Source organism: Cebidichthys violaceus, unplaced genomic scaffold, assembly GCF_023349555.1.
Source record: "Cebidichthys violaceus isolate CVI_PGR_0920_01 unplaced genomic scaffold, fCebVio1.0.p SCAF_63, whole genome shotgun sequence".
Lineage (NCBI taxonomy): Eukaryota > Metazoa > Chordata > Actinopteri > Perciformes > Stichaeidae > Cebidichthys > Cebidichthys violaceus.
This window is the reverse complement of record NW_027176850.1, coordinates 93,404-117,807: the sequence shown is the minus strand read 5'-3', so window position 1 is coordinate 117,807 and position 24,404 is coordinate 93,404. Positions and strand designations below refer to the sequence as shown.

Genomic DNA, 24,404 nt, shown 5'->3' with positions numbered 1-24,404 from the left:
AAATTCCAAACTTGCACATACAAACAACTACAGTTTCTACACAAAGTACATTGATTTTTTTTTTTTTTTAATCCAACTCTCTTAGAGTAGAACTTTTATCATTTAAACAAGTCGGAGTCAAACTAAAAAAAAAAAAGGCAAACAAATTCCTTCAGTCCACACTGTAGTGAAGGATTCTTGCAGTTCTTTGCAGATGAGCGAGTTTTCTGGCATGGGTCGGCCTTTTTTTTTTTTTTTTTTTTCTTCCAGTATTCAGAACCGATCCATGTGCTAGAGTAGAGACAGAAACCATGCCATAAAAAGTCCCCCATCCGTTTATCAGTCCACCACCGTTAAGGGAAGTGTTCGCTAACACATCCTGTATCACTGCCATCATTATGAATAAAACTCAAACCAGTGACCCTTCAGATAGTTTATACATATAGAATGCAAATTCTACACATAGTGACATTAAATAGTAAACTTTTACATTTTGGACAGAAGCTTCAATTTGATAAGAGGGAGCTCTTTTGATGAGGTGATAAACTGTGGTCCCTTTTGGATTGAACACTAACTTCCTGTTTCCTCAGAAGTGGGGAAAGCCTCCACACTATTGCTCACACTTCCCTCTTTTAAAACAGACTCACATGGACAAACAAGTTAATGTCAAATTGTACTTTTTGTACTTAATTTATGCACATTTCCATCTCTTCAAGCATATTGCCCTTTCCCGGCCATTTCTTGTACCTCTGTGACGAGATGAATTGTACAAATACCTCCTCTAAAATTTAGGTGTGTATATATATATATATATATATATATATATATATATATATATATATATATATATATATATATATATATATATTAAAGTTACCTGGGTCCAAGGTAAACAAGGAACACAGTCACCACTAGCTTACTTTCAGAAAACATACTCAAGTTTCATCAATTTTAACCCCACTTTGATTAAGAACAATCACTGCAAGCAACAAATCTATGTCATCATACAACAATGAAAACACTAGTTCTTGCTTTAGACAAAAACAGCCGGCATACAGGACGTCCAAGAAGTCAGACAACACGATACAAACATGCGTCACGATTGGTTGAATACAGAAGGATTAGAGGGCGAAGTTGTCTTTGTGAAATTAATTAAGATGTGATCCTTTTCCGTATTTCTAATCAGAGAACAACCCGCATGTTATCTCTCAGACTGGCTAACTTTGATGGGATTTTGTTTTAAAAACGGAATTGTATCAGCAAAAGAGCACCCGAGTCTATCATGAAGAACAGCACATTGTATTATACACTGCATATATTGTTTTTTTTCTTCTCTTTGTGTAAATATATTTCCGTGGTCCCCAACTGAGCTGTATTCATCGCAGGGATGAAAACATTGCAACAGAACAAAGTAGAAAAATATGTGACAGACGATTTAGAGTCAGCTTACACACACACGCACACACACACACACACACACACACACACACACACACACATTCAGACAGTCTCTCTAACATGAACAAGACGGGACACATTTGTCATTAAATACACACAGGAAATATTTGATCCTCAGAATGCAATCTAGATTGGACAGCGTGAAAGAAAAAGTTCTCTTTTGCTTTTTTGTTAAAGTTAAACTGAAGAAGTCAAAACTCTAGCAGCACTTGTAGAATATAGAACAACTTTACAGTTTAGACCAACATGTTTCAGCTTGTGGCCTTCATCAAGTTCAAATTCATACTGCTTTCATGCCTGTGTGCTAAACGGTTAGCTTAGCACACAGACTGGAAATAGAGGGAAACAGTTCGCCTGGCTCAATCCAAAGGTAACAAAATCCACCTACTAACACCTCTAAAGGTCACTAATATATCTTTTATTTTATCTGTAAAAAAACAATGGTTTTGTTGCCTTTGAAGAGAGGCTAGCAAACCCCTCCTTTTCCAGTCTTTATGCTAAGCTAACCTCCTGGCTTCAACTCCATACGTAACGCACAGATATGAGAGTGGTATCAATCTTCTCATCGGACTCTCTGCAATAAAGTAAATAAGTGTACTTATCAAAATGTCAAATTATTCTTATAAAGTCTCAATCCCACACACGCAGACACGTACAGTCCAAGAAGTAAGACAAACTCCTATAGTTGAGATAATATCCGCTATCTTTCTGAAGTGTGTTTTTTCACCCACAGACAACGCCAAAGCCTCTAACATCCTGAACACAAACACATACACACACACACACATAATCCAGAGAATGTCTTTAGGTCAAACAACAAACTCTACTGGGAAGCAGCAGCACCCACATAGTCACTCACTGATTGTCAGCACACATATTGATACACACCTTTGGAAAAATTATACCGAAGTAGTGATATGTATAAATAATGGTAGCTTTCCTTTAGAGAGTGATTGCATCCAATTTAGATCAAAGTCAAAATCAGCAATTGTCCTATGTAGTTTTCGATTTAGCAATATCACACAGGAACACAGTGAGGGACAACTTCTCACTTTTTCTGGCACAAATGGATGCACGAAAGAATGACAGGAACAAGAGCCCTTCAAATTAAATTAGACAAGTGATTTGCAATCTCTGTTATTCCCGATGTGCCACACTGCCCAATCATTAGGACATTTTTTTACTGATACTTCTTCTTTTGGTCCCATTTGATTTGTGCTTATAAGTAAAATGAAGTCACATCATGACTTTTAAGGGGCAAATCAAACAATTTTAAGAAAGGATACTGCATTGTGTGTATGTTTTGAGGCCAAACCAGAAAAGGCAAAACAACCAAATGACATTGATAAAAGAAAAATGTCCAGGTCAACTTATTTGCTTTTTTTCTAGAGCTTCCACTCTATGAACACAAAGCAAAGTACTGAGAAAGAAGCTCTGCAAAAAGATTGTACCTTTTTGTCAAACTCCTGTTTACGATGTCAAGAAGGAACTTTTCACACTTATTCAAATTACTTGTTTTCACATTAAGGCTAATTAACACACTATGCATACAAGATGGATTAATCAGAAATATCACAAAACCATCCTGCATGAACAACATTTTGGTAGCGTGGCGCTAAAACATAATACAAGCTGGAAACGTGGCCTAAACATTTCACCAGACCTGAGCTACATAATTTTTTTTAAATTAATCTGTGACCGTTGTTCCGTACATTCTGCTGTTGGATCAGCAAGATATGGTCTACGTTGCTACACTGATTTGCATGAAATGGACACTTTCTCTTGTCTCACATAACAAAGACACACATGCACACTCACACGACTAATTTAGGCAAATATTACACAACAGTATCTGCCCTCAAACTACGCACTTGACCAAAATCCGTCCCACAGACATCCCTGTGTTGCAGACATCACACTGCCACAGCTGTATGGATCAACACCAGCAAGGGGAAACATTAGTTTAACACTGAACACTAAGGAGCTGGATCAAACTATTCCCATTTACAAGAGAGAATCCTGTGAAATACATCTTCACCTGTCTGTGTGTTGAGGCTTTGAGTAGAGGAGTAGACTGGATTTATGCAGGGACAAGGACATAATGCATTATCCATTTCTGGATAAATCAAGCCTCACTGGAATGTTTTCATATTATTTGGTAGAAACAGATCTGGCTTCAGCAGTAGGCAGTGGTCGAGGGTCACGGGCGTTCTTAGAGAAAATATATTCACCCTGGAATTCATTATGAGATCTATTCAAAGAAAAGCTTTTCAGCAAAGCAGAGACATCCGCCTGAATGGAAAAGTAAAGGTAACTGTACACGCAGCAAATGAAAAAGCAGCACTGAAAGCCAGTTACTGAGGCCAAACGAGAAAGAAAAACACTGCATTCATATTTAAAAACCAACCATACACTGACTAAATCTTTTCACCATCTCCCATGAATGGCTTATTTTGCAGTCTCATCTCTTCTTTTGCAATATCTGTCTTCTCAATTGTGTTTAATATTGTAGATTTGTGGGCTGATGAGAGAAAACTCCCAGAAATTTACATTTTATCCTCACTGCACACCACAATTTGTACTGCATCACCCTGTGCATATTACACCTGACAGTGCAGCTGAAAGTTCAGATGTAGTTGTGTGATCATGAAACATATTTATTTCTACATCTGTGTGCTCCTCTCTTAAATCACTGTTTAGACTCTGAATGATGCAGTCCATATTTCAAAGGATTCTGGGCTTACAATGGGGATGGCAGTCTGCTCTGTTGGTGTATGACGGGCAGCGCTGAAGCTCTCAGGGATGTTCGGGCTCTTAGTTGTCAAACACACTCACTCCAGCTGCGCTCCGCTGCCCACTTCTGTTCATTTTCTTTTACTGCAACACTTGGCCTCGTGTTTCAGGCAACTTTGTCGCAAGGAAACTACCTGCAGCGAGTGCGCCTGCAGCAAATATGATGGGCACAGCCTTGGTGATGCCAACGAATGACTGGAAGATGCTGATGCCCAGGACGGCTGCCACCTTACAGAGGGCATTCAGGAAGCCAAACGCTGTGGTCCTGAAGACAAGAAAAGAGGGAAAAAAGAGTTTCAGCAACTTATACAAAGGGGAGTTTTAGCTATACTGATCATTAGTTCACAGCTCCAGTGTGCCAGATTAATGTATTTGAACAGTAAGTTTTATTTTACTAGACTTTCTCTGTATTCATTTGAAGTAAAGGTGACTCCACAACACAGAAGGTTCTACCCTTACTAAAATACAAAATCTTTTTTTAAATAATAATCTAACCAGAGAGAGTCATGAAAGGTTTTTTTTCCCAACTTAAAATAGATCAATAAATCAGAGATCAATAAAACATGAAATGGGCTTTGTCCCAAGTAAATCTTATTACAAAAAAATCTTTCTTCTTTTGACATAAAATGTAGTTTAACATTTTGGCCAAACACCCTTATTTGCTCTCGTGCCGTATTTTAAAATTAGAAGATTAATGCCACTTCACTTCTGTAAGTTAAATGTGTAGCTGGAGCCAGTTAGCTTAGGTTAGCATAAAGCCTGGAAACAGAGGAAAACAACTTGCCTGGCTGTGTTCAAATGTAATAAAATCCAACTTCCCAGCACCTCCAAAGCTCTTTAATCAAAGTTAGGCTCTATTTGCCACTCCGGTGTTGAGTGGATGAAACAAACATGAACTACGGTATTAATTAGTGGCAGATGTTTTTGCCTTTGAGGTCAGTTGGGGCTCTGTTTAAAAAAAAAAAAAAACATACAACAATATCTGTGCTTCCAAAAATCTAAGTCAGCAGAAAAGGCAACACTCCAGAGGTGAAAATCTGATGACGTGTTCCAGCATGAAACCTGCACCAGAGCATGTTTGACAGCAATAAGCTCTCTTTTTAAAGGACACATCATGTGATCACCAATCACCAACAGAAACAATTGCACCAGTACAACAGTAAATATTGTCAGGAAAACTAAGCATAACTAATAAAAAAAATATCTATTTTTTTGCATTTCCCCCTCTTACCCCACACAAGTTCATAATTCAACAAAAAAAATTAACATCTGACAAACAGACATAAGTTTGTGCATCTCGTGTTACCTTTTATCCGAGGGGTAGAGCTCCACTGTTATCACATCCAGGGCGTTCCACGAGGCGATGCTGATGCCACCAAACAGGCACAAGAGGGCGATCATCCCCGACTCACTGTTGCCGAACATCAGGAAGAAACAGCTGATACAAGATATGACACTGGATCCCGCTGATCAGAGAGAGAGAGAGGAATCAGAATTACATTGACTTAAATAGCCCCAATGGCCATAAATGGATTATTTGCATTGATTAGATTTACTTACCCAGCATCCTTAAACGCCCAATTTTGTCCATTAATAGAGCTGACACGATGTTGCCAGGCAACACCGCCAACGTGCCGAGGAAGTTGACAAAGTAAATCATGTAGGCATTGTTGAAGTCGTCGCTGAAGTCGAGCATGCAGCCCTCCTTGTTGTGGAGGAACGTGCTGTTAACCAGTTTACAGTTGACAAACCTGTACTTGAACAAATCTGATGAAAGAGAAAAAGGCAGTGTGAGAGAGAGAGAGAGAGAGAGAGAGAGAGAGAGAGAGAGAGCGAGAGAGAGAGAGTGAATGCTCTGAAATGTATGAATACTTGAAAAACTAAATGACATAAATGCAACTGTATGATTACCACTGGTGATGGGTTTTTGAAAATCCTACTTTTGTTCCCCTACCTTTTACAGTTTCATGTTTAAATCTGTGTTTTCTGAATGTAAAAAAACACACTCATTTAAATCCTCTCAGGCATTGCAGGCATATTTACAGAGTTTGTTAGGGCTGTATGCAGGAGAGATACCTCAAGGATGGAAAATCTTACATTTCGGGTAAAATCTACATTTTTATTTATAGTATATCATCTAAAAGATACTAGAAGTGAATATTAACCAAAAAAAGGACAGTGCTCTTTATAGAATGATCGTAGTACAGATACAACATAATGTATCATATCAGGTCTTTATCAGCATGACTTTACGTATATTTACATAATATTTATACGTTTTTGGTTAAACTATCATTATTATGGAAAGCATAATTTTTGGGGAGGAAGAGCATCTGACTTCATTGTTGCTCCCTAAAACCAAATCTTACACACTTGCGGATTGAGTGATCTCTCAGCAAAAGGCCACCACACAACCAATCCTCTGCCAGCGGCTGTTTTTAATCAAAATCTCTTTTAGACAGAGATCAAACACAAAAAAACACCATCCATCACTATTAACTTTTGAAAAATGATTAACGGTGGGAAAAAACAAAAGAGGTTACAGGGCCAGTTTCTGTATTCTCTGTTTATACTTTGATGCCTGCAGCCGCAAAAACTACACGATTGGATTTTCTGATGACACTGCTGAAACTGCTTCCATACCAATAACCAATAACAGTTTCATTAAAGGGTTTCAGGGAGACATAAAAGTGCTGAATGATCGTATATTTGAAGATGTCCAAATGACATAAACATAAAAGAATGCATCGCTGGCTTCGGGGATGAGGAGATACTGCTGCTGTAAAAGCTGCTGAGGCGGTTTCTGTTGGGATTCAAGGGCTTCTCTGTTTTCTCAGGCAGAAACTGACACATTGATCGAAAGTAAACACGCAGAAATTAAAACCATACAGCAAATGCCCTCTATGCACCAAAAACTCAACACTTTTGTGTGCATGTTTGTGTGCAGTTACACACTTATAAGCATTCGCATATAAATTAGCTATATAACTGTAAAAAAGGAAGGAAGAAGCTTTGGTTCAAACACATTGTTACATCTGTGTTTTCATAATCATGAAGCACTGTTTCACAGCTAATTGCATCACTCTCACTGTCTGGGTTTGCTGATGTTGCTAGGGCAACAGTCCTCTTCAGCGTAACCCAGGGATACTAGCAGCAGAATGTTTCCATGGTTGCAGTCCTGCTGAACATCTGTGTTTTATCTTTTCTATAGTTTTACTTCAGGCTACAATAAAAACTACTTAAAATTCATATTTATTCTGAAATTATTACTACTTTTTCCTGAGCAGCTGTGTAATAAAAGTAAACAACAAAGATCATTAAAAACAGTTTACCTAAAGTGTTTTACATCAATTTAAAGCTGCAATAATCAATATTTTTACCCTAACAATGTATCAAATGACTATATGTAATCATCACCTGACTGCTTTTCCCCTCAGCTCTACAGAGCGTTTTAAGTCATTGCTTTGATTTCACATCACTTTACTGTTTTGGTTCAGTCTCACGGATCTCAACAGCTGTTTTCAGCAAGACAAATCTGTAAAACACACAGTTCTCTACCTGCCCAGCACACAAAGGCAGACAGACACAGTTAGTGACTAGTGTGTGAACATAGTGAAGCATTTAGCAGCTAGAGAGCCAGATACTTCACTCAAGAGGTGGTGGAGAGCTGAAAGGAGAGTGAATATTAGGCTAACATTTGATGGTTGGCCAAAAATATGACTTCAAATGAATGCTAATGTTTCTCTGGGTTTGTTGTATATGTAAATGAGTGATTTAAAGACTGCGCTTTTGATCGACATGTTTCATCCTTTCTTGACATTTTATAGAGAAAATTATAGAAAAAGAAAAGAATTGACCTCTGTGCATATCAATACTGAACACACCGATGAATTTCTGATGATGTTTACCTGTGTTGTAGAACAAACTTGCAACGAAGGTGCAGTTTCTAAAGATGGTGTGTATGGAGGTGATGTCCTCAAAGTAGCACTCCTCAAACACTGAGTCTTCAAACACCATGGACTTCATCTTCAGGTTGAGGAACCTAGTAAACAGGTCACAGGTTTTCAGCAAAATGTTTAGTTCTGTAGTTTAATTAAAACTGCCTCACCTAAAAACGATAGATCCCAAAACACTTACTTGTCATTGAAGTAGTGTCCTTGGAGATGCACTTGGTTTTCCAACGTGAAGTTAAAAGTGACATGCTCTACCCGTTCCTTGGTGAAGGTCTTTGTGCGTGATTCGTATTCCTGCTTCTGGATGTACTTGATCATATCTGGGAACCACACCGTCAGACCGTAATAGCTGCAAAGTTTTTAGAACCAGGACAGATGAAATAAGCCTTTAAAAGTGAAAGGGATTCCCCATATAGCAAAGGTTTTATGAGTCTTTAGTTTACCTGAAAGACATGGAAAACCAAACAGCCATGAGCATGAAAGTCGTCCGTTTATATTCTGGGCTGAAGCAGGCAAGAATGTTATTCCGTATCTGCAACATGTGAACAAGAAAACAGTGATTGACTCTAGATTTAAACTTCTCATAAGATTCTTCTCAGTTAACTTGTCTGATTAAATTATGTTATTTTGACACACATCAAAATAACTCCTTCTCCTTCCACAGATCTTGGCTTCCACTTGAAACTACATTGTTACAGCTTCCACATTAAAAGTGAAGACTTTTCCGTAGGCATTTAGTAGGTGGTGCAGAAGCAGATTCAGAAGAAAAAGGAGGGTGTAGGCGAGCAGCAGAACGTAGGCTGAATGCAAATTAAAATCAGGCACAAAGGTGGTCAAGTTTCTGCTTGGAGCAGTGGTGCTGCAACAATGTGCAACACAATAAAAACACGAGCTTAAACACAAGACAGTCAATACAAACATAAAATATGTGTTCATGATTTCACTGTTGGCAAAAAATGCTTGTTTGTTTCATCAAATTAAATTTTCGGAGACAAACAGCAGAGAAAGTCTGCTGGTGGATAAGGCTGAAAAAAAAAATTTGTTTATTTTTCAGTTTAATTGACACATAAAACTAGATTCAGGTGAAGAAAGAAAAATAATGAACAGGGGAAAAAGACGGCATTTTTAACTTCTTGGCTACTCTTGGACGTTACAGCTCCATCCACATGGTTCAATCAACCTATGCAGCTCCACTGAGGTCTTTTACAGCCAGCCCCACGCTGTGAAAGACCACAGCCCCATACTCTGGTACATTAACTGTGAGAATATATGTTTTAATAAGCAGTGATCTCAGATTTGATCTTAATGACGTTTTATTTCATGCTTTTAAAATTGGTTACAGTTTGGGTCCAGAACTGCCTGCATAACATCAAATCTCCTTCACTCACCTGTTGGGAGAGGCTCATAATCTTCATCCTGTAGCGTTGCCAGACTGGAGTGTCGGTGCCAATGTCCACCAACTCATCCATCTGCTTCACCGTCTTAATTGTGGTGACCTTGGATGAAAGAGATACAAGCCCTTCAGCCAGATGTCAAGAAATGTATTTTGGTTGTATTTGTATTTTTTCTGAAAAGACTTCCTGAAACTCTTCCTCCTGTTGGTGTGTTCTCCATATAGGAATGCCAGGCATTATAACACAGTGAGATGTAAAGGATGAAGCAAGCTATTAGAAATAATATTGTTACTTTTCTCCTAAAATTAGAATGCATTACCACTCTTGAAAGCCACAACTTGTTTGACATTTAATGTTAATTTAAAGCCTGATGACAATGTCTGAGATGTGGAAACGTTGCATTGTAACGTTAATTGGGCGCCATAATGAGCTGGTTCTATTTTCACAACTTGTTTGACAAAAATACCTCTTTTGGAAAATACTACATGTTAGTACCTTTAACCACGTATTGTTCTTTATTATGCCGACACACTGAAAAATATGGAGGAAATGTGGAAGCAGGTGTTGTTTGGCCCTTATCTATAAGAGGAGTAACGATTTCAGAGTAAAAGGGAAACTATGACGCCTGACCTGTTTAGATTTTGGATGAAAAACTAATTTGTCATGTTTTTATTGCATCAACTTTGGGCTAATTATTTGTTTATGTACCTGCTTGAATACGATGCACTTTATAGAAGCCATACACCTGTGATCCCAGGTGAAAATGGTTCAAGCTGTGTTAAATGGAGACAACATTTTAAAAACTCTGCAGCTTTCACTAAAGACGTCTCTCTCTCTCTCTCTCTCTCTCGCTCTCTCTCTCTCTCTCTCTCTCTCTTCTCTTCCTCCTCCTCCGTCATCTCTTATGCTGTCGGCTATCTAGTAAAGGCATAAAGAGCCCAAAAATCTAAATAATATGATTTAATAAACAATATTTTCTCAGAGATACTCACTGAAAACACCTTCTCCGGGTGTCCCTTTGATCGCATGTTAGTGTCGTGAACTTGCTTCAGAATCATCCAGCCTTCGTCATGTTTGCCATTCTGTTAGAAAGAAAAGTAAACGTTATACCTTTCTATGATATTGGTATGTATAGATTTTCATTCATTTAAAATCTTTACTCAACATATTCCACATTTGTAATGACTCATACATGAGTAAAAACAGCTAACACAGTCAGACTGTTGTCAACAAGCACATCTGCTTACCTCTAAGTAGAAGCGTGGGCTCTCTGGCATGGCGCTGAGGGCAGCGATGGCTGCAACAGAGGGAAAAGCGCACACTAACACAAACACACGCCAGCTATGGAACTGATACGCCGAGCCCATCTGGAAACTCCATCCTGAGAAGACAAAAACAACCAACACAAAGAAATGAGCTCACACCTTATGCTTTCGCTTTTCCCTACAAATGTGAGTCAAGACAGTAACGGATAAGGTCAGACGATAAATCTTTATAGAGCACAGGCTGGAATATATTTAATTTGATGTGACACTGCATGAACCATGTTCTTATTTTTCCTCCCTTAGGGGAAGTCAGAGGTCAGCCACAGTGTACTTTTCTTCAGCGCTGAACACTGGCTATGCAAGATTTTGTTTGCTGCAAAAATATTTAATATAAAGGAATCATTGGACATTTTGGGAAATGCGTTTATTCACTTTCTGGGGGAAAGTTACGTAAGAGGATTGATACCACTCTCATGACTGTACGTTAAATATAAAGCTACAGTCTGAAGACTTCATTATTATTATTTGGGGATTTTCTATGAACATTTTCAACTATTGCTTCAAGTGTCAAAATGAAGATTATCAGCTATCTTGGACAGTGCAGAGGTAGCAAACCATAACCTCATGAATGCAGGGATTGGTCACTGTACTCACCATAGTGTGGAATTATAGCCCAGGCCATGGCAGATGCATATATTCCCCCAATCATCCAGAACATGCAGAGCCAACTGAGGTGCTCACCACGCTTCTCTTGGGACAGAAATTCTGAATAGTAGGAAAACACGATGGGGATCGAGCCACCAATCCTGCAAAGATCAGAAACCAACTGAGTCCTTGTGTTTTCAGAGTTTAAGCACACAGACTTTAGGTTGCCAGATGAAAAGCATTTTGTACTAAGAACCAAGAACTACGTTTATTAATTTATTATTAAATATAATGAAGCACCACATATTTTGTGATTGTCTTGTTAAATTGTTAATACTCTTTGTCAGCCACTTGTTTAGTTTGAATAACTGTATTGAGGATTATTTGCTTGCATGAGTCCATCATACTGGTGTAAATCTTATTCAAAGCAGCTCTTAGTGAAAGTGACCACAAATTAAAATTACTTTAGCATCTCAATTTCACACTTCACTAAACCAAATGTATTTATTAATGATGAAAAGACTCTATTCAGCCTTTATTCTACTACTGTTAAACTCAAAATGGTGCAGTCAGACATATAACATAGTTCACTTAAAGCTTACGTTTATATTGATTCGAATCATACCCTCACACTGTGTTGGTTAGAAATTAGCTTTTAAACTGCAACAGGAGTAGACTATACTTAAATCATTCCTCTATAGACATACATTATTGAAACGTATGATTTATGTAATTAGTTTACATTTTAGAAAGATTAACTATTGTTAAAAAGTGTATTTTTTGTTTCCTTTTGTCTTGGATTGTAACTGTAGACCTTCACTCCCTGCAAATTAAAACATATTCAACAGTGAAGCAAATCAGATCAGAATAAGAAAAATATTTACACCATTTTCAACTTACCCAACACCTGAGAGGAGTCGGCAAAACAGAAAGGTGCTGTAGCCCTGGACGAAGGAGGAGAAGAAGGAGAAGATACTATTGATGGAGAGAGAGATGAGAAGAGACTGTCGACGGCCTATCCGGTCAGCCAGAGCCCCCCAGAGGAAAGCACCAACCATCATCCCAAAATATACAATCAGACCTGTGGAGAGAGCAAAGGAAATCAAACTATTAAAAAGTAACATTATCCTGAGATTATGGGATTTTCAGCTTCATGCTTATTCTGTTGACAGCTGGACTCTCAAGACAACAGCTTTTCTAATAGTCGATAAATCTCATGAACTCACCAAAACCAATAATAAGTTAGTTTGTCTCTCAGCCCCAAGCAACTGAAGAAATAAACCTGTAAACAGGTTGCAAATATACAGTTGTTGTTTTTTAAAGGCTAAGTAGTTTCCTTAAACAGCTGGGCACTGTAGTTTTTTAGCAAACTTTACTCAAACAGAAGTAAATAGTGTATTCTTTGAGGACTATTTTCAGCTTTGGATTAATACACATTTGGTGTTCTACTAGTTGCTCCAGCAGCAGGATGGTGTCCATATAGGATTGATTCAAACGACCCATGTTCATGATAACGAAGGAACTCATGGCCCAAAATTTGGCTCATTGATGTGTTTTAATAGTTTTTTGACAACAATGAAGTTCTATGGCTCAGAGGAATACAATTCCCAGTCAATACTTGTTAGTAGGTTGGTTTTGGAGATTTGTTGACTGTAAGAAAAATATAGACAATAGAAAGCCTCATCCTTTATTAAGCAACATAAACATGCATTGTGACACAGCCAAACCAGAACCTGTGTCAGAAGGAGGAGACACTGTAAAAGAGTCTTACCCAGCATGCTTTTGTTAGGTTCAGACAGGCACATGTCCTTCTCAGCGCTGGGCAGGACAAACCCGACCACGAAGATCTCAACACCGTCTGCCATGAGAGCCAGCCCCAGCACAAAGTACAGGGTCCACTGGAACTTCCCATGGCCACACTCCTGTAAAATGGTCTCGTACTGTTGAGCCAGCTCTTCCTGGTCCTTCCTCCTCTCAGCCTCGGACACTCCGACATCTGTGAACTGCTGAGCGCCGGCCCTCACCGAGCCCGGACCTCCAGCCAGGCTGCCCTTGCCTGATTCAGCCCGGGGAATTCCTTGGTACTCGCCCTCGTAGATCTCATCATCTTCATCGTGACCCTCCGTGGAGTCACTGTGGCCGCCCTCATCGTCGTTAGCCGCCTGGCTGTCTCCACGGTAATAGCCCCCGTCCTGGCTTCCCTGCGTGGGGTAGTCATCATCTTCGTCCTCTTCAAACCGGTTGTAGGAGCGCTTGCTGTACTCATCGGTCACACGATCCACTGAACGGCCGACCTTCTTAGATGCTTGCCGCTTGACTTCTTTGGCAATGTCTTTGGCGCCTTTTATGAAGGCAGTCCGGTTTTGGTAGCCGTCCTCCATTTTAAAGAGGTTCAGAAGATGCAAACCTGTTCAAAGATGGAAAGGCCACCTGAAGCGTCAGTATGTTCAGGGTACACCTCACGAGCTGAAAAGTGGTCGACTGACAACAGGCTCTTCTTACGTCTGTGGAGAAAATGGAAATACAAAATGGTTAATCTTATATCATTTGTTATTTCTGCATGTAGTGGAGAGAGGCATTTTATAGGAGCTTCAAAAGCATCAGTGTACATTTCTGGTGACCTATTACATTGGATGGATTCCTGAATGGACTCTGAGCCCTTAGGCCTCCGGGCCTGTGCCCCTGTCTGACTGATGAAATTAAATTACTTTCTTAGGAAAGTCAATCAATACTCAGAGACACAAAATTACTGCAAGGGGATGCAAAATGACCCCAAAGAGACACAAAATTACTACAAAGTGGAAACAAATAGAGGCAAAACAGCATCAAAGAGGTGCAAAATTGAGCTAAGAGACACCAAATGACTACAAAGAATCAGAGAGGGAGATGCAAAACTGCAACAAAGACAATAAAACAAAAACGATGCATTGACAAAATGTGTCTCTTATTATCTTTAGGTGTCTCCTAGGTGTCTTATTTCTATCTACGAGGCGTCTTTTTCTTTGTACTGATCATTCTTCTTTTTTTTCATTGAGCTAACCAAACCACCTAACCAGCCTTTAATGACGTCTTTCCAGAAAACACCTGTTGCTTTTCCATATCTGCCCAGCATGTGTCCACTGCTGAGTCACAGAGGGGCCTGAGCAGTAATTACAGGGCGAGACTTCGAGACCTTGAATGGCGAGAGTGATATTTAATGGATGTTTCTTGGCGCAGAATTTCATGGTGAAGAGCTATAGCATACGTGACCATGACTCAACTTTAATGTGAGTAATACTACAAAGGATCAGTGAAGGCCTTACAGATCACTGTTAACGAAGAAATCCTGTAATATGTATTATAATCTCGTCATTAATTCCTTTAAAGACTGCTCACAAAATCACAATAATTTAAGTGACTAAAAAAATGCATTAACGATATTGAATTAATTCAAAAACTGAAAGAGTGCAGAGGAGCTGTGTTCCAAAACAAATGAGGCTTGAAATTAAGAAAAAGAAGCCGGAAAACTGATGTCCATTTCAACTGTTTGCTGCAGTATCACATCTCCTTTTGAAAAAGGCACTGACTCGTGTAGTTCACTGACGATACCCACATCCATATGCTGTTTTATTAGGATGCTGTGAGGTCGCCGTGCAATGAAACAAAATGTCACTTTGATTTTGCGGTGCAGTGAAACAACAGACAGAATGAGAGACATCACTGCTACGCTCTCTTTGACCGCTGTTTCATGAACGAGGTCTGACGGGTAATAATGGGCTGTCAGGGCTATAAATGTCTGCCAGGTAGAACAGGGCTGGAGAAAGGGTTTCATAAATGCTGAGGTCAGGGGTCAGCCACAAAAAGAAACCTAGGAAATTTTATGGTATTACATTTTTTTTCTCATTTCTTTCATTTTCATTTTCTGTACATTTTAAATGCTACTGCAAAGCCTCTTCCACTCTCCAACAGCAAAACACTATGAAATATTAAATCCCATCATATTTTTATTTATTTGAATGTTTTTTTAAGTAAAAATTAAAATAACTTTCAGCTTAAAAATCTTAGCATACGCCTTTAAAACACACCATGTGCAATTACAGAAGGACAAAACATGAAGTCCATGTCCACAGTGACAGCTGCAGCCCTGAGTTGTGCAGACTAATTGTTTATCTATTGATGCCTTTGTTTAATCATAATGTGAAACCAAATCCTTGTTTGTTAAGTGGTGCGTTTAAGACCAAAATCACGCTATAGTGCTGTAAATGGGGGAACATATTATTTTGATTACTATTTTTACCACGTTGTTGTATCATGGTTTTATATTCATAATTATCTAAAAATATACTGTTTACCTGTACCAGCATCCATATTGTGGCCAATGCACAATACATATGTTTAAATTTGTTTATTTAAAATTAGATTTTAACATCTTCACTAGTCACAGATCCTTCACTGTCAGCATGATGAGCAGATTTACTGGTACAGATCAAGGAACCTCACAGGCCTGGTCAGCCAGGCTAAACTGTCAGACACTAACCCAATAATGCCTCAGACTCGAGCAGTTACAGGCCTGTAGTCAGGACAGTAGTTGCACAATACAGAAAGCAAAACACGTTCATATCATTTCAGAGGACTAAATGCTAGTAAAATAATCAGTCTCTGTGGGGGTATTATAGAAATGAACCTCAATAAACTCAATAGTGTGCTTTAAGGTCAGCAATGACTATTAGATGGATGGATGAATGGATGAATGGGTAGATGGATAGATAGGATAGATAGACAGACCGCTACTACGTATACACATTACTGAATCCTTAATGCAACAAGTAACCTACAAATGCACTAAATAATTTCCATTTTTATGTCTTTTCATACAGAAACTAGAGTGTAAAGGGGGTCCCATGTCAGACTCAAACAAAGGCTTTAAACCCACTTTTCTCATTTTGTCTCTGCTGTCAAGTTGGCAGCATCTCTACAGCTCCCTGCAGCCTGCAACACACAGCCCTGTCAGTAAAGAGCAGGATGAGGATGAGGATGAGGAAGATGGATATTACACTGCTCTCTGGTTTGAGCAACCCTTTTATTTTTTTTTGTCTTCATTTCCTCCCCCATTCAAAAATCAATCGGCCTCAGTTTAGCTTTGCCAGGCCAAGCAAGCTTATTAGCAGGGGGGGTTTCTATCAGAATATCAAGTGGTGTGTCTAATAATCTGGACACCTGAAGATAACATATAACGCCGTAGAAATAACACCAACCGTTCTCCTAATAGTATCTCACATAGGCCTATTTATAAAAGAGTTATCATTTTTAATTTGCTTGCATGATTGTATTTTTTAATAGCAGCAATTGCCTGAAAGCAGCAGCAAGAATGTGAATTCAAGAGTCTGATTAAATATGTGCAAATTTAAGCCTCCAGTTTAGTAAAAATCATTGATGTTAAGAAGAAAAAAATGGCCCTGTCGCTAACAGGCCAATTTACACAGCCCACAAATACGGCCGAATTAAAACATAAATCTGTCATAACTAGCAGCCGATTGTCTGCTCGATGGCATCCTGACATCTGTGCTAATTCTCAGAAATCTCACCGCCAGCATCTTGTCACGATTTGGATTAGATTATAGGCCCTCCACTCGATTCACAAAATCGATCTTAATTGCTGTGGAAAGCAAACGGTTGGAGAACACGCCCGTCGTCTCTCGCTCAAGATGTCTTCATTGAATAATATAAATACATATAAGAAACTAGAAAAACGAAATACGTTGCTATGCATTATTCACGTTATATTCAAGCTCACCTTTATTCCTGCGATGTGGTCCCTCTTCAGCCCGGAGATGGTGATGAGGAAGATGAGGATGATGATGCGTACGAGGCTGTTGGTGTGAACCGAGTGATGATGCTGTGCAGTTGGGAGGAGAGAAGCCCACGCCATCCACACACACACACACACACACACACACACACACACACACACACACACACACACACACACACACTCTGCGATGTGCAGGGGTCCCCTCCCCCCATGCAAACCCTCACGAGCGCACGAGCACATTAACGCATTCGTATCTGGAGGGGATTTTGCGCATATTTGCACACACTATGCGCACATTCTCCCATTTAAGCCCGTTGTATTTATGCTTTTTTTCCCCCATATCTAATTTTGTGTTTGTGCATACCGTGTCAGGAAACACTGAACTCATTAAGCACTCACTATACATGTATAGGCTACCCTAGCACGCATGCGCACACCTTATTTTCATACGGGTTTTTTTTCAAACAGATGATCGTCTGTATAAATGAATGTAAAATGGTGTGCACACACAACACACACGTGCAAGCACACCTGACTCCTGTTGCCATGCCAACCTCTTGCCATGTTCTAGATCCCGTCCAATGCATCAAGACCTGCTATGAAGAAACGAGAGCTCTCTGCACAGACAGTGCGATGTCATCACATGTGCCATTCACATAAAACGTCTAGATGTAAGAAATATAATGGTAGTTGTTTGTATTTGTCACATGCATCACACTGTGTAGGAGAACTGTCTAAATACCATAAGTCTTGAAAAGCTACCTTTCATTGGGTTTTGGTGGAACAAGTACTTTGAAATTTAAAAACACTATTTTGTACACTGTGTACATATACCTATTGTACTAAGTGACAGGCTTTGATGGACAATGTAAGGGGGTGAAAATCCTTAATTTCGTATATATATATATACATATATATGTATATATATATATATACGTATATATATATATACATATATATATGTATATATATATACATATATATACGTATATATATATACATATATATACGTATATATATATACATATAAGTATATATATATGTATATATATATATACATATAAGTATATATACATATATAAAGATATATATACATATATATATACATACATATATATATATATATACATATATATATACACATATATATACATATACATATATATATATACACATATATATACATATACATATACATATATATATATACACACATATATATACATATACATATATACATATATATATACATATATATACATGTATATATATATATACATATATATATACATACGTATATATATACATATATACGTATATATATATATACGTATATATATATACATACGTATATATATATACATATATATATATACATACGTATATATATATACGTATATATATATATATACATATATACATATATATATATACATATATGCATATATATATACATATATGCATATATATACATATATACATATATATGCATATATATACATATATATATATACATACATATATACATATACATATATACATATATATATATATATATATACATATATACATATATATATTGGATGGGCCTAGTCTTCTTCCTGATAGCCAGTGATGAAGTAGTATTAAAAGTAGTATTCACAATGTGAAAATACTCAAATTAACGGTCCTGCATTCATGTAACTTAAGTAGGGTACAGTGAGAAAATACACAAATTAATTTCAGTGTTGTAGACATGTTGAATATGTATTATTAATTAACATGTAAGCAACATTTCAATGTAATATCCAATCTATGTTGGAGTACTTCACTACTTTATGCATCGTTGGGTACTCAAATCATAAAGGACCAATAGTACCCATTAATTTTGCCATAAATATTAGAAGTAGGCCTATTTTTGGTTATGCCCCTATCGGACCAAACCCCCCCCCTTCACAAGACAAAAGAAATGTCTAAATGTATTGGCCTTTTTCCAACAGCAGGCACTTAAACTTACAGTATAATATGACAGTATAACCACAAGTGGGACCAAACAACATTACTGACGTCTCCATTTAACTTAAGTGCCCAACAAGACATGCTAGTGAGCTAGGGGAAGAGGGGTATTATTAAAAAAATGATGTTAATCACACCTTTACTTTCCCTTTCGTGAGATGTTAAAATGTCTGCCGTGAAAAAGGCCCATGACCATGGGATTTATAAGAAACACAGAAATCGGTATAAGTAATATTAGCGAGTGAGAAACTTGTACTAAAAACTTTATTCGGCGAAGGTCTTCATCTGTACAATGACCAGAAAAAAAAATACAAACGGGGTTAAATTATTTTCACGATTACAAACTTGAGTAGATCATAAGATGTTAAAAAAAAAAAAAAAAATTGAGAGCCCGTTTCTGCAGCTTGAGACGGATTATGGTGGCATTGGTGCTCTCATAGGAACGCGGGGTGGGACACCGGGGGGCCTTGGAGGCATTGGAGGTCCTCTCTGGAAGCCAAAAGGTGGACGAGGGGGGAGGCCAGCACCGTAGCCGGGGGGAGGCATAGGAGGAGGCCCTCTCATACCTGGAGGCCCAGGGTGACCTGGGAAACAGAGAAAGCAAGAGGGTCATTACATGACATATCTTTACCGTGGACTATTGACTATCACTACAGCCAAAAGGTTACCACAGTAAACAATGTTTCAGCATCCCAAACAACACTCATACACCGAGGTTCAGCATCATAGTGAATATCGTTTGAAGATTCATGGAAAACAAAAAAAAGAAGTCCAAAATTATCAGAAGACCTGCCAACGTTGGGTGAATTTTTTTTTGGAGTACTACTTTGGTGACCTAGATGTGTCTCATGTGAATCACTGCTGTTCACACAACAAATTACTGTACACAACTTGCATGCATGCAGTAGTCAAACTGACAACAAAGTGAGGGATGCACTGATTTTTTTATACCAAAAACAGAAAGTTTTACAAAAATATCTGCAGATACTAATGCTGTGAGTTGGTATTTTAAGCAGAAATACAAGGGCTTTACTGATTTAAGATGCTTCCTGCAGCACCTTCTAGGTCCATACACTGGTGCATGACTGACATCTAAAGATATTGTACAAGATGAACCGTCATTGGTCAGTCTTCTATTGGTATAGGCCGCTTATTGGTAGAAGAAGAAACAATCATCCCACCTAACCTAACTTGTAACAGCTACCGTAACATCAAAATGCGTACAGGTTGCCAGATCTGCATCATTTTCAATAATTATCTATAACATATTCCAGCTTTTTGCCTCTCCAATCTAGGAAACCAGATACACGCAATTTCTCCATAGCTTTTCTCCTCACAAATGCATGGTTTTGTGTGGTGTTAGATCCTCATTTCATGTCATATTCTCAATTATATCCTGAACTATGTCAATTCACTAGTATAGCTTGTGAAAGCCCTCAACCACTATTGCCTTTCCAACGATTATTTTAATAAATCAACCATTAAATCTATTTTGCTGCACAGCAGATATGTAGAAGTAAGGTTACCAGCTTTTAATTTCTCCACAAATGACCGAGGTAGTATTTCTAAGATGAAGACACTTTAATTTTACAACAAAGATTCAAGGAGATGCCACAGCGCTTACCCATGGGAGGGCCATATGGCGCTCTGGGTGGCATGCCCATAGGCGGGGGTGGGGGCATGCCAGGTGGTAGCGGTGCCCGTGACTGATTTGATCCTGGGGGAGCAGGAGGTGGAGGCACCATGCCAGGAGGACCAGGAGGGGGCATGGGCATCTGAGGCATACCTGTGTAACAGAAACAATAACGTCTACAGGCGTGCTCCAGCAAGGAATTACTTTCATAGTTTTTTATAAACACCCAATAACATCCATGACAGTCTTCTCAGTATATTTTTGCATCACTTCCCACCTGCAGCCACGGTGGAAACATTTGAATCTTTAACAACTTTTACCTGGATGCATGTTGCCAGGGAAGGGTGGTGGTCCGGGTGGAGGCCCACCGCCACCCTGTTGGCCTACCCCCGCATTAGGAGGCATGGACATTGAAGGGGGCATCGATGGAGGCATCGGTCCAGGAGGCGGAACCGGAGGGAATCCTGGAGGTGGCATGCCTGCACGGGAAAAAAAGTTGCATTTACAACTTATTATTTCATATTCTTCTGATACACAATGAATTGGTTAAATATTATAGTCATCTTGGCCACTGTTGTCATTTTTAAATGTCATTAGTATCTCATAAAAAGGGGCTCATTTGTCAGCTGTCATGTTCACTTTTAGTTACAGACATAACACAAGATTAAATCAAATTGATTTAATTATCACCTACTCATCAAAGACACATCAGACGGAGAAGCACACCTACGGAGTTCTACTTTCATCTTGAAACCGGTTATCTGTTCTCATGTCACCACAATCAACTACTCAATCTATAGCAATCAATCAGAGGCTTTATATGGAATATTACAAAAAAAACATCTGTTACAGCTTTGAAAAAACAGAAATACGTAAATTTGCAGATGTATAATAGACCTTCTTAAAGCCAACAGAGCCAGTGATACGATCGCCAGTTTGCTCGTGTATCAAGCGTTACAGATGTGCACCGAACTACATTATGTTCTCGTTGAGGCGCATGACCTGAAATGATCATCTTTTAAGTTACTACTAATGGGATATTTCCTCATCTGCTGGTGAAAAGTGGTTGAAAATGTTCTGCATTGCACTTCAACTTTAAATGATGAACTATTGAAAAGAAAACACCCGATAGGTTTAACCACAGTTTTTCAGTCATACCAATGGGCATCCCGCTTCCCATTGCAGTTAGAACTGGCGTCGGAGCACTCGCAGGCGGTGGGGCATCTGCAAACAGCTGATGTGGCCTGTCAGCCTGCGAAAGAGGGTTTTGTGCTGCCAGGAGGCGCTCTGCGGCCGAGCCATGACGTTCTCCTTTGGAGTCCTTCTTGAAGGCGTAGGACACCGTGATGGGCCTGTTACAGAGGTACTGGCCGTTCATGGCCTCAATCGCGGCATCTGATGCGTCAAAGCTCGCAAAATTTATGAAAGCATAACCCTTGGAGTTGCCGGTGTCTGGGTCTCGCATGATCTTCGGCGTCTGGAGGATCACGCCAAAGGCACTGAATGTATCGTAGAGCAGTTTCTCGTCAATCTCCGGATCCAGATTACCAATGAAGATGTTTGCACCCACATCCAGGTTTTTATTGTGCGCGGAGGCCTTATTAACTCGAATGGGTTTTCCATAGAGCTTTATCATATTCATGATTTTGATGGCATAGTCAGCATCTTCTTCACTAAGGAACTCCACAAAGCCATAGCCTGAAAACGAAAGAAAGAATGTGCACCATGATTTATATTTATCTGCAAATGTAATTTTAATGGAAATAAACAAACTTAGGGGTGTTCTTTTTTTGTTTCTTGAGTGACCATGACATCTTACAGCTATCAGCTGTGCTACTCACCTTGATGTTGACCAGTGACCCTGTCTTTTGGCATGTGCGTGTTGACCACAGGACCAGCCTGCAGGAAAAGCTCCCATAGTAATGGCTCTGACACTTTCTCATCCAAGCCGCCAACATACACAGTTGCGTCTGAAAAAATAAATAAGAATTTAAATTAAACCTCATATTAAAATGATCTCTAGATTAATGTAACATGGATTAGAGAGTTGTACTGGTAAACTGTGATGGAGATGTTTAATTGTCTTTCACAATTAATTGAGTTAATGATGAAGTAAAGCCCTTAAACACACGCACATTAAACTTTATTATATAAAGTTACAAATAAAAGGATGTGTATTTGCCACAAAGAAACTCATGTCTGTAAGAGCAACTGTTAAAGGACATTTTGTGGCTTTTCAGTCCTTTGGAAAATATAGTTGAAATAACAATAAATAAGTAAATTTCAATGCAGAATTAGTAACTCCAATATTATTTCTATGATGCCTAACTAAGGTGGCTTTTCAAAAAATAAAAAAATAAAAATAAACAAAACGTTTTCATCTTTTATTAACAGCTCGAAACAAAAAATAATGATCTAACCTACCAGTTATTACTGTTAAAAATAATAATTTCTACAAACCATATCCATTACTTATCAAACACTGGGTAAAAGCGACATCCCAAATATAACTGTAAAGATAACAAAGTGTGATCATGTGTTGAGCTCCTCAACATGACTAAACCTAGGTTGCTAAGCTAACTAGCTGTTAGCCAACAGGAGGTACCTCTGCTTATAATATGCTCACAGCTGCAATACTTCAAATTAATCAAAAATCAACGCCACACATTTGCTCCAGTACAACAAACGAGTATAATACACCAAAGTAAAGTTAAATAGAACTTCATTGAATGGCGCAATTAGCGGCAAACCAAGCTAACAACTAAGCACTTCCATGTGATCGACCGGTTGTTTATCACAAATTATGAGTTAAACCGACGTCTGGTGGCGCTCATAAAAACAAGGTGAGCAGTTGGAAGTGTGACCCACAGGCGGAGTCATAAATGACTTTAAAGAAAGGCAGAAAAGGGGTTTACAATGATGTAGTTACCTTGGTTTCTCTCTGAAATTGGTCCCGCTGCCATGTTGAATGAACAACGCCAGACGAGCGTCCTTCGCTGAGGCCCCGCCTCTTCCTGTACGTGTGCCGGAGGCGGAAGTAGTACATTATAAATAAATAATATAACATATTTCTGCAAGTATTTTTAAGAATTTCGTACTAACTGTGTAAGCTATATAATACATAATTTACAGTATAGAAAAAAGAAAGTGACAACACACTAGGTTGTAACATAAAAGGCTATTACCTTCTTTGGTTAAAGGAGTGAGTCACTTTTACATCAAACCAAAGATTCTTTGTTATTTTTAACTGAACATGCAAAACATTATCATTATGTTTCAACTGCATCTCTACAACAAAGGCTAACATAATACACACATGTGGACAAGTTCACAGTTACTGCAAACTAGGTTCAGCTAGATGCCCCATACTGTATTCATTATCTCAGTTGCAGTATGTCTTTCTATGCAACATGTTTGTCTGTATTGTCCATTAAAATAACAAATGAGAGAAAAATATTTGAAAAAGGAAACAGGAATTCATGAGAATTCCTAACATTC

At 38.6% G+C, this 24,404-nt stretch overlaps 2 protein-coding genes across 2 annotated transcripts; both read right to left on the bottom strand.

Annotated features, from left to right (window-relative positions):
• LOC137890200 (synaptic vesicle glycoprotein 2A-like) lies at positions 1-17,379 on the bottom strand. Its single transcript, XM_068734337.1, has 13 exons — positions 17,261-17,379; positions 13,259-13,991; positions 12,388-12,568; positions 11,497-11,648; positions 10,825-10,958; positions 10,570-10,659; positions 9,572-9,679; positions 8,627-8,715; positions 8,368-8,532; positions 8,139-8,272; positions 5,791-5,997; positions 5,537-5,696; positions 1-4,495 (listed from the first exon to the last, which is right to left on the bottom strand). The coding sequence occupies exons 2-13, from the start codon at positions 13,866-13,868 to the stop codon at positions 4,312-4,314; spliced, it is 2,214 nt and encodes a 737-aa protein (XP_068590438.1). The 5' UTR covers positions 13,869-13,991; positions 17,261-17,379; the 3' UTR covers positions 1-4,311.
• A 2,128-nt stretch (positions 17,380-19,507) lies between these two features.
• sf3b4 (splicing factor 3b, subunit 4) lies at positions 19,508-23,907 on the bottom strand. Its single transcript, XM_068734363.1, has 6 exons — positions 23,836-23,907; positions 22,748-22,876; positions 22,065-22,604; positions 21,227-21,385; positions 20,898-21,059; positions 19,508-19,857 (listed from the first exon to the last, which is right to left on the bottom strand). The coding sequence occupies exons 1-6, from the start codon at positions 23,867-23,869 to the stop codon at positions 19,688-19,690; spliced, it is 1,194 nt and encodes a 397-aa protein (XP_068590464.1). The 5' UTR covers positions 23,870-23,907; the 3' UTR covers positions 19,508-19,687.
• Between the last annotated feature and the right edge of the window lie 497 nt (positions 23,908-24,404).

Coding starts and splice junctions, on each gene's coding strand:
- LOC137890200 (XM_068734337.1), bottom strand. CDS start 13,868: ATGGAGGACGGCTACCAAAACCGGACTGCCTTCATAAAAGGCGCCAAA. Junction 8,716..9,571: donor TTATGAGCCTCTCCCAACAG/GTGAGTGAAGGA, acceptor CACATGTTGCAG/ATACGGAATAACATTCTTGC. Junction 5,697..5,790: donor TGGGCGTTTAAGGATGCTGG/GTAAGTAAATCT, acceptor CTCTCTGATCAG/CGGGATCCAGTGTCATATCT.
- sf3b4 (XM_068734363.1), bottom strand. CDS start 23,869: ATGGCAGCGGGACCAATTTCAGAGAGAAACCAAG. Junction 21,386..22,064: donor GGGAAGCGGGATGCCCATTG/GTATGACTGAAA, acceptor TTTCCCGTGCAG/GCATGCCACCTCCAGGATTC. Junction 21,060..21,226: donor CCCTGGCAACATGCATCCAG/GTAAAAGTTGTT, acceptor TCTGTTACACAG/GTATGCCTCAGATGCCCATG.